This window comes from Poecilia latipinna, unplaced genomic scaffold (genome assembly GCF_001443285.1).
Source record: "Poecilia latipinna isolate Pla-1442-1.1 unplaced genomic scaffold, P_latipinna-1.0 Scaffold2130, whole genome shotgun sequence".
Lineage (NCBI taxonomy): Eukaryota > Metazoa > Chordata > Actinopteri > Cyprinodontiformes > Poeciliidae > Poecilia > Poecilia latipinna.
In genome coordinates, this window is record NW_015114746.1 from 56,215 (window position 1) to 67,173 (window position 10,959).

Here is a 10,959-nt window from a genome sequence, read left to right on the forward strand (position 1 = left end):
AGCCATTGCATTATCACTTCTATTACCTTGACTTGAGCACAGTCTTGAATATACTCAGAAAGTGCTCCACTTTGGGGCAGTACAAATGTGACTAATTCGTCTGTGGCTATGAAAGAAGTGATTCTGACCAGGTCACTTGAAATAACATTAATTAAAATGCACATCTGACTTGTCAAAAGTTAAGGTATTGTCAACCCTTTCTTTCTTAATTGTTGCTTAATGGTATTTTTTGCTTGTTCACTTCTTTGTTGGTGGGTTTTGGCAGTTGGCAAACAACGAAATTAGTACATTACTGTACCAGAATGTGCTTCTCTTTGTCAGATGTTTCATATTTAAGTACAGGTGCGGTAGTAATCAGGCCTGGGTGTGGCTAGAAACAGCAACCAGGTGAAACCACTTATCTTTCAACAGGGACTGAAATCACAATTCCAGGGTCATGTGGTTTTGTATTTTTTTCCCCTTCCCTCGATAGAAAACACCTTATTTTAAAAATTATTTTGTTCTTGACTTGTCTTTGCCTAATATTTAAGCTCGCTTGATATTCTGCAACACTAAGTGCTAACATGCAAAATATAAAGGAAATCATTAAGAGGGTGAAGATTTTTTCACACCACTTTATAGGTCGGTTGCTGATTAATGAATCTGTGTAGTTAATAACCCACATTCAAATTCGGGTTCTTACGTTGCTTCCAGCATATTGTGGAGTACATGAGTAGTGTCTGCTAAAATAAACAAGCTACATTGCTGTCAATGATTGTAAACTGCTGGAGTTGTTTGGTTATATGTAGAACTTCACATAAGTGAGCATGAGCAAAGAAAACAAAACCTCTCTTTCAGCCTCTCTCAAATTTTATTAAACAGTGTTAACTTATTTTTTTTTTTACATCAATACAAAAACTGAAAAGAAGAAAACAGCAGCTTTTAATCAGTCTTTGAACCGTTTACTTGAACACCAATGTATGGTTGTGCGGGTCATAGTGAAGTAAAACCCTCAGTGTGTTGCCAAATTATATTTTAGAAATGCTGAATTGTCTTTTCCGTCTTGGTGGTGTGCTTACTTCATTCAAAGTAAAACCTGACACCAGCTCTCTGCAATGTTTTTATTACCGTCTCAGAAAACATAGCTGCCATGACAGGAGGCAGTTAAGTTTGTTATATGCTAAGAAAGGGTGTTTCCTTTAATAAATAATAAATGCTTCCTATATCATCTCAAACACTTTACCTCATCAAAGGAAATCCCATAAAAACATGAGGACCGAGTGGAAAGTACCCGTTCTTACAGTCAATGTTTTGTTAAAACTGTCACCTGTATTGTCCATCCACATGAATGTAACCTGTATGAAACATACATAGGATAACAGCTGAAGTGCATGATGACCTTGTTGAGTTTTGAACCAGTGTAGTTACATTTTCACTTATTTCCTTAACTTTTTAACCTTTAGCATTAAAGTCAAGAAAATTAGCTTTCAGGAAAAGGTTTTTATTTTCCACACACCAGATTTAAACAGCTCTGGTCCAAGGAAATGCAAGTTCAGAATCAAACACCCGTAAAGCAATAAAAACCATTTCAAAACTGGGAATTTCTGTACTCTTAAATGCAGAAAAAAAAGAGAGCTACATGTCAGTCTGTGTTTCGACCTGCTACATCTGTATTTTCAGGGATGACAAACTTCTAAAATTTGTGGTGTATTTTCTCAAAGTAATATCAACTAAAACAAAACAACGAAATAAAAGGCAACAAAAAAGGGGGAGGCCACAACAGGTTAAACCGAAGAGTTCACAGTAACAGTCATTTCCATAGCAATAAAAAGCTACTGTAACACTGGGCATGTCCTGGACCAGAGCTGGACGTTTAGTCAGTCGTAAGAAGGTAGACATGATTTTATACTGGTGGCATTTTTTTATGCAAAAAATGCCACATCTGGTGGCATTTTTTGGGCCACCAGATGTTACAGACTGCTGGTTGTTTTTGTTTTAATTCAGTCATTTTTTACTGACATCAGCTTTACCAGGTTAGTACACAGATTTAGAACGGGGTGCAGCCACTCTCACTAAAACAAAAGAAAAATGCCTGTATGCGCAATTCTCAGGCAAAAACTTTGGGATTTAGTCAAGATGGCGACCATGAGGAAATTTACACTGTAAATAATGAAAATTTAGAGGTTTGATTAGGCTCGACGAGCCAGGGGTTTTGAACATTTTCTGCAACATCGGACCTAGCGCATCAGCGTGCTAGTTCTGTTCCAGATGTGCTGCGCTCACCAATTTTACTTCCAAATACTAATGTTAGTGAGCGCTCCTTAAAATGACTCAACACGTCCCATCTCTGTTCAGCTTATATCAACAGAGATGCAAACAGAACGTCAACACAGCATCAGGCAGGTGTTTAACCTGAAAGTGCTGAGGCATAAGTTGATGCTGTGATTTAAAACAAAACAGCAGCAAGATAAGCGATAACAGAGCCATGCTGTCCAACAGATCAATCCACCTTTTAATTGTTTTTCTTAGCTTTTGTTTTTTTTTTCAGGTCATATTTTATTTTTTTTATTTTTTTTTAAACATGCTGTTCATAAAAATAAGAATTGGTTGTTGGTCCAACTCCAGTCTCTGATGAAAGTGGTTGTTTCCTCTGGTCCAACAGAGAAGAGTTGGTGCTGAGATTTCTGAATGTTGCTGCTGGAGTTCAGAGCTTGACTGGTGGAATTGGGAAGAACTGGAGCTCCAGTAGCACTGGGACACTTATGAACTGGACCAAACCCCTATATTCATTAGCCTCCCTGTGTGTCTGCTGTGATAACACCGAGCATGAAGAGTCCCAGATGTTGATTATAGGGTTGAAAATCCATCACAACACTGATGCCACGCATACCGAACTGTTCTAATCTGATCAAATCCAAAAAAAAAAAAACAAAAAAAAACTACAGCTTGTTTTCAGGTGTTGGCCAGTTAAATGTGTGTGTATCACTTGGTTTATTATTTTACTAGATCCCTGCAGAGCCTTTAGTTTGAGTCCACAGTTGGAGCCCTGCCGACTGATTATCAAGTAGAACTGGTGTTTTAGAGAGAGAGATGTGGATGAGGATCAGCATGTCTGCTTCAACCTGTCTGACCTCTGACCTAACTCCATTCTGTGGGAGCATCAGTATGCCTGTGCCTGCTAACCCCCTGTGTTACACCATACAGGTAACCAACCCACTGCTTCAGTCTTCAGTCACTGACTCATTTGTCTTTAAAGCTCGAGTCCCTTGGATCTTTGATTCTCAGCTGATGCGTCCTGCGCCGCAGACCGATGTCGGCAACAGAACAAGAGAGTGTTCATGGAGCTACCCCCGTTTTCCTCTACCCCCACCCCCGTTTCATCAGGAGTCCTGGGAAAAGAAGCTCTAAAAGTAAGAAGTGTTGGGAGCAGTTTTCTGGAGAACAGACTCCGTGTGACAAGAGGCCCTCGGCTTCAGCGGGAATTCTGGAGTTCTTGGTGAAGCCAGGATGGCAGTGGTTGGCCCAGCCGGTTCAGCAGGCGTACCAGCTCCATATTGTGGTCACGGTAGTACTCTGTTAGAAAGGCACGTGACTGGAGAGAACACACAAACACATACACAAAAACTAGAGATTAGATATGTCTTTCAGTGTCTAGTGATTTGAGTGGACGCTCAACATTATATGCAGTACACTCACAAATACTGCAAATATGTCAATTTGAAATTTATTCGAAATGTTCAAATATCGATTTTTAAAATGTTTTAAGGAAAAATTGTGTTAGTTTTGGTGAGGTGTCTATTGGTCATGTTGATTATACTGGAATTGAGTTTGGTGTTAATGAAACTTAAAACATATTTTAAAAATCGATATTTGAGCATTTCGAATCATACCAGCAGAACTAGAAGTTGCAATCCTTTATAGGATTGATTTTTCTGCACATTTAAAGGAGATCCCATTACTCTACAGATAACTTCAACAACAATTATGTTAAGTCTTTTTCAATCCTATTTCTGCTCTTCAAGGACAACTCTAGTTTTATTATTAAACCTCCAACATAATGCACCAGCTGTATTTTTGCCAAAAGTGATTTTCACAAAAAACAAAGAAAAATCATTGACAAAAAATGACAGACGATTATTTTAGGAAGATGACAATATTAAATGTTGCCAGTTTTTAAATAATGTAATCAGCTTAACTCACTAACATTTGATATTTAGAGGTAAACTAGTGCTTCTGTAACGGAGGTGTTAATGTACCTCAGAACTCATCTCTGGATACTTCCTGCCTTTGCTCTTTCCGAGACATTTGGACCGGGCTCCTTCCACTCGCTGACACCAGAAACCTTTACCATCGTCATACCTGCAGACAAACAGTGGGTCATTATTACAGTGCAGCACACCTTTCACTGCGTTTGGGTTAAATAATGCTGCTTCTTTGAATTTTCTTTTTAAAGGAACACTGGATTCTCCTCAACATGAAACAGAACCGGACCTCCACAAAGAACCAGAATGTGTTCAAATGCAGAGCTGCTGCGAAGACTTTGAATCCAGGAACCTGTTATAGCTTAATCCATAGATTTGATTATAACCAAAACAAGCACACATTTTAATAACTGATGAAATATAATTCCTTTGCAGAGTAAAGGAGAAAACAATGCATTTCTTGTTCTGTATTTATATCTTAGCTTTCCTGCTCTGAGTGGTCATTAATTATTTATATTTGGTCTATCACTTAATCACATGACAAATTAAAACCAGCTTAATATTTTCCATTTTCATGATTTATCATTTTTCTCTTTTCTCTCTGGATGACAAAAGTCTTCAGTCTGGTGTTTTGGTCTAAACTGATCCCCCTTTTATTTGAAGGATAGTTTTGTTTATAGACACTTCATAATTTATTTTATTTGTTGTTTCTGTTCATTTATGTTGCATATTTGAAATGTCTTCCAGTTCCTGTGTTACATGTTTATTAATCATTGAGAATGTGTTTTTGCATTACTAATGCCACTGCCATTATACTGCTTCAAAATGGTCTCAAAACAACAATAATGTTTATCACAATAACTTCTGGGACAATTGATCATCCAGCAAAAGGAGTTATTGTGACAGGCAGCATCACACCAGGAGCCCTGTGGTTGTATTGGTAAAATGTCAGACGAGGTTTTATCAGTATTTTTAAATAGTGATTACGAGGCTGACATTAGTCCTTACACAACTCTTGGTTGCTGCACTCAGTTCAGCCTCCCTGTTATCTATATACACAGACCCTGTCCAAAAAACTAGAAAATCTTCAAAAATTGATTAATTCCCATAATTCCATTCAAAAAGTCAAAACTTTCATAGGTTATAGACTCAGGCTCCACAGCTTAAACAATTTCAAGTATTTGTTTGTTTATTTTTTACATCATTTTGGCTTCCAGCTCATAAAACCCAAGAAAACAAAAAATTTGAATACTGTGGACAAATAAGCTCAAATTTTACAGGGCATGAATGTTGTAAACTGAATGTGTGCAGGTGTCATTAAATGACTTCAGTTTGGTTCAATACGGGGAAGACTGCAGACCTAACAACTGGCCAGAAGACCATCATTAATGTCCTCCATAGGATGGAGTCATAATTCATTGAAATCTTCTGTTATTTCTGTCAATTGAGCTTAAGAGAAAGAAGTTTTCTAACATAACTGGCAATAACCTCTTTGTAGCTTTTAAAATAACTAATAGATTTTTTTAATTAACTAAATCTCAAGATATTTCAAGATAAGTGAATAAATATGTGTATGTTCTCTAGCATTGACACGTTCAATGACGAGAGAAACATTGGATTTCTGAGTTGTCTCAGAAACTTAGATTGGTTTAATTGCTGACCTGATGAGACTGCTATGCTAGCTGGGTAGCTTCCAACAAGAAACTATTAGAAACATGACATGTTGCCTCTAATATGAACCAATGAACAGAAGGTTTAAAAGTCTCAAAAATATTAACACTCAACACTTGTTTGAATGCACTTTTCCACATTTACACAAAAAGCTAATTTAAGTAAGTTTGAGTTTCCCTTAAACTCTGTAGGTTTCTAAAAACTGCTTGGTTGCAGCTTGGATTTGTGTGTTGCATTACATTAAAGCCTGTGTGTAGTTGAAGATGGGAGTAACACCCAGAAATCTCTGAATTCCCTCCATCACCAGAACAGGATTGGAGCGCAGCAAGGCCCCGTCCACAATGTGCAGCTGAGCGAAGGAACAGAAACAGAAACAGTCAGAGGATTCTAGGAGAGCAAAGTCAATCTGGAGGGAAGATTCAGATTTAAAACTGGAGAGAGAAACTCTTCAACAAGAGTTACAGAAAAAATCTTCAACATTGTTTTATATGATGGTTATTGTAATAATAAACCAGTTTTACCTGGCTGGGTTGGTAATACTGCAGCCATCGCTCCAAATGAGAGGCGTAGGCCCCTGGATAAAGGCACCGTTTCTGCAGAACTAGCAAGGCTCTGGGGGACGAGGCGGCTGCGGTTACCACTGCATGGAAGGTGTTGTTGAGCGCCGCTGGGTCCTGGTGGGCTCTCTGGTGCTGGAGTCACAAACAACAACAAAAAAATCTAACTGAAACCTTGTGCAAGCTAATATAGATAATATGAGTAACTTAAGGCAGAACAGATTCTGGTTTCAAAAGTTAAAAATTCCTGACTAAGGTGGGCTGAACTAATGCACTCCACATTTTTCAGATTTTTACTAAAAGAAAAGAAAAAAGTTAACTTGGCAGCTGTCCATGGGTCCATTGGGGTATTGTACCTGATACCAGGAGTATGCTCTGTCAGACGGGTTGATGAGCACAGCCAAGACTTTGGCTCTGGGTAACAGTGCTGCTGCTCGTTTGGGAGCCATTTCTGAGTCAAAGTAATTGGCACTTTTTTCAAACATGAAGTCTGCACTGACATTGGAGGGGAATGGGAAGAACTCCATGTACCTAAAAGAAAAAAAGAAAAAGACAAAAACAAAATCATTCAAATCCATGATCATTAAGGCTGCATTACATTTGGAATATGTAATTATGTGATTGTAATGTTGAATGTTGCAATATTGAGTCTCTTGTCTGGGACAGGGAGAATCTAAAAGTGGAGTAAAGTATGTGCTAATAAGATCTACCAGTCAATCCCGTTGTCATAATTGAGTCCACTGAAGAACTGGATTTCTTCAAAGGTGGTGGCGCTGGGGAAGGAGCCAGTGATGGCCGGGTGGAGGCTCAGGAATGAGTGAAGTGCTGTAGTGCCTTGATGGAGGAAACGATGATGAAATTCAAAAGGCTAAAGAGGAAAAATGACTGAAAATGGAGATGAGGAGAGCTACCTGTTTTCTGTGGTCCAATAATAAGGAATTTAGGAAGTCTGTCACAGGTTTTCTCTTTGGACCAGATGTCTTTGTGTCTTTTGTCGTGACATGGGTTCTAAAAAAAAAATAAAAAAATAGTTTGTTTTACATTCAGTAGAAATGTCAAATACATATTTTTTTTATTATTATTATTATTTCCATTTCCTTTTCTCAAAACTGTACCTGCCAGAGTGGGTTCCTTTCTTCTGGGAAGATCTGGAAATATTTTTCTGCCAGTTGAACGGGAGGTAGGGTCTGCAGCCTGAGGTTTGTCCAGCACTGGACAAACTTCACCAGAGATTCAAAGGTGTAGAGGCCCAGACGATCATTTCCATAGTTGGACAGGTGAGTCATGAAGATGCTGATCTGCGTTGCATGGACAGTGAATGAGCGTATTGGTCATGTGGGAAACTGGGAGGGTTGAAAAAGCAATCATTGCTATGATAGCAATTCTGTCCAGATATAGTGTCCAATGGGGACCTCAAGTACAAAAAGTAAGAACTTTTAGAGTTAAGGCTGTAAAGGCTTCACAAATGAAACTGTATTCTAGAACCATTGTTCTTTAATGTAAAAGAATTCTGTCCATGTTTAAGTGTCCTAAATACAAACACGCTAGCCTACCACTCCATTTGTGTTTATATTTTGTGAGGAAGGAAGTTGCACTTCGTTCGTGTCATTTTCTTCAGTGGTTCTTGGGAGAAAGATGAGGGCTATTTGTATGACACAATGTATCGCGAGAGAACTACAACATTTGTAACATTGCAAATGTTACAAATCAAACCAAGTCTACATCGTAGGTGGTGTAGTTTTCAACCTGGACCTCATTTCAAAAGCTCCTCCCCATTCAAAGATTACTAAAGTTTTACAGAATCTGCAGTCAGGATAAATGAATCCAGTTCCAGTATAGTGCACCAGACACACCACCAGATATTTCCTGGGAATCTGCACTGCTGAGACTGATCCCTGTTGTCTTGACATGACCAATGCTTCGGAGCCATTGTCTTCTTCTTCTACTACTTCTCTACAACTCTAACAACGAACACATCAACAGCTGGAACTTGCTGATGCATCTGTAGACAGAGCCTACAGATCCATCTGCAGTGTGGCACGAGTTACTACTGATGACGTGAACTTAAGCAGCTCTGCGGTGCAGCGTCTATATGAGAGTGGAGTTGACTTACAGGGTTTAGGAGAACGGTGAGGAAGAGTTCTCCTCCTTTGATGCTCTTATCCAGCTCCTTGGAGCCTCCAGGGTATTCGTTATAGAAGATGGTGTGTGTGAAGAGGCCACAGGTCTGCCTGGGCAACACCTGCAGAATGAAGGACAATCAGCATCTCTGCTCCTCTGACTTCATTAAAGACTTAAGGCAGGACAATACGCAGAAGGTCGTCTCACCCACCGTATGTATTTTGAATAATTGTTAATTTTTTTTTTATTCAAGAAAAAGTTAAGCTAACCTAATATTGGTAAAATAAGCTATATAATTTATGAAAAAGCTATTTTTATTAAAATATAAACTAACAAAATTTGATACATTAGGGAACTTTACAGATTTGGTTTAAATGTCTTTTCCTCTTGCCAGTCGCAACATTTAAACAGAATCTGGAGACTGTTTGAAAGGAAATTGGCTTCTAAATTGAACTGTGACACTAAAGATCGCAATCGAGTCACGAGATCCTCATCTCTGTAGATCCAACAGAAAACTTGCTGCAGAATCTGAAGCTGGCTGGGACCTGAACCCAGTGGAGCGCACTGACCTTGATTCCGTTGTGGATGAAGCCCCGGCGGTACCTCGCTGGCCTCAGATGAGGGTACTCTTCAGTGCTGGTCACTTTGATTCCCCACACAGACTTCCAGGCTTCATACAGCTGGGTGTGGACAGGGTAGACCCCGGAGTGGTGCGGAGCCACTGCGTAGCCCATGTCTGTTGGGATTCCATGCTCCTACAGAGGGCAGCAATACCCAAACGTCTCAGTGCTCCTTCCTCAGAAGAAAAATGTCTTATTTATTCTAAGTAAGACATTAGAATAAGTGCAACACATTCGCTAAACTGTTTGGTTTAGCGAAAAACCTGGAAGCAGGGTTGAGTTGTGTTAACAGCAACGTACTGCTCTCATTTTAGCAGGACTGCAACTAATGATTACTTTACTAATCAATTATTCTATTGACTGTTCTCACAATTAATACATTTTTAAAATTCTGCAGATTTTTCATTTAAGTAATTTTTTTTCACAATATTACAAATACATTTAAAATGATCAAATAATTCACATCCTTTTTTTCAAATATGAAAATGACAATTTTATAGCCTAAAATGCAACAACAAAGCATTCCTTTAGTGTGTGCTTGATCATTTGTAGCAAAAGGATGCAAAGAATCTATTGATTCTTGTTTTGATAAATACATTTTATGCAAATCGTGCGCAATAGAAGATTTTTCTTCATCAGAACTTGAATCAGATGAAGCTAAAAATGAAACTTGTGGACTTCTGGGTTGAACATATTTAGATTTTTTTATTCTAAATGTATGCATGTTTGGCACAGTTTTGGCTTAATTACTGTTCTGGCTGTGTTGTCCTTTCAGCAAATGGCCATTTTTTTAATCCTCCAGTTAACAATTAATCAATTAGCTGATGATTATTTCAATTATCAATTAACTGATTGTATAAACCAGCGCTTGAGCACAGAATATCTAAAAATATGGCTGTGGAGAGACCTGGTGCCACATAATGGTGAATTTACAGCTTTTTCGGGCTGGAGGCATGACACTGTTCTGACCTGAGCTGAATGATTCTATTCTGAACAATTTGCTGCTACAGTTTTTGGATCTGTAAAATTTTTACTCTATCTTTGACCATACAAATAGGAGAAACTAAAGCATGTGAATAAGTGTGTAAAGCTGCAATGCTTCAAGAAGTGAAGTGGTTTATCCAGCACTCATTGAAAGCGTGGACCAGAACATGCAGCGTTACGGTATCAGGCTGTCTTCATCAGTTTTGCAGCAGCCAAATATGAAGAGAATCTTCTCTAAATGTCAGGAAAGGTAGTTGGGGGGTTGGGAGGGAACAAAAAAAACTGAAATCTTAACCCTCACATTCAGCTTATTGTTCAAAACAACAAATCAGGTTAAGAGGAAAGAGCTGAAACGACCCAACATTGTCCGGCGTTTCTCCGTTACTGAACAGTTTGTTTAACAAACATCCTCCATCTGAGTCTCCTGTTACCTGAGCAAAGATCCTGTTGAGCTTCATTTGCTCAGCCAGGACGCTGACATTGTGAAAGAGGTGAGGCTGCATGTGGCTCCACATGTGAGGGAACCACCAGAAGTCCTTCCTGTGCTGCAGCAGCATGTCGTCTCCCTGGTCCTCCTCATCGGTTCCTGGAAACACCCACATATAAACCAAAAAATTTTATGGTCTCCTCTAACTTGCAGTCAGATTCTACAAAACTCAGAGCGACATGAATCATTAAAGAGGAAAAGGGTCGATTTAATCTTACAATGTTTAGTACCTGTGTGGTAGAATTTTCCGGAAAATCCCAGATTGAAGGTGAAATTAGGAACCAGCGCTCTTAGCTTATTTTGAGTGTTCAGCAAGGCCTGCGAAAAACCAGAGAAAA

At 38.9% G+C, this 10,959-nt stretch overlaps 1 protein-coding gene across 3 annotated transcripts in view; it reads right to left on the reverse strand.

Annotated features, from left to right (window-relative positions):
- Positions 1-1,994: 1,994 nt before the first annotated feature.
- The window catches only part of ndst2a (N-deacetylase/N-sulfotransferase (heparan glucosaminyl) 2a), a 26,017-nt gene continuing 17,052 nt past the window's right edge, over positions 1,995-10,959 (reverse strand). For all 3 annotated transcript variants that reach the window (XM_015017350.1, XM_015017351.1, XM_015017352.1), the window contains 10 exons: positions 9,100-9,285; positions 8,523-8,651; positions 7,525-7,707; positions 7,321-7,417; positions 7,120-7,243; positions 6,766-6,940; positions 6,374-6,544; positions 6,092-6,201; positions 4,236-4,338; positions 1,995-3,571 (listed from right to left, as the gene is read on the reverse strand). In XM_015017350.1, the coding sequence (XP_014872836.1) occupies positions 3,452-3,571; positions 4,236-4,338; positions 6,092-6,201; positions 6,374-6,544; positions 6,766-6,940; positions 7,120-7,243; positions 7,321-7,417; positions 7,525-7,707; positions 8,523-8,651; positions 9,100-9,285 (1,398 nt within the window). In that variant the 3' untranslated portion in view covers positions 1,995-3,451. The remainder of the gene's footprint in view (positions 3,572-4,235; positions 4,339-6,091; positions 6,202-6,373; positions 6,545-6,765; positions 6,941-7,119; positions 7,244-7,320; positions 7,418-7,524; positions 7,708-8,522; positions 8,652-9,099; positions 9,286-10,959) is intronic.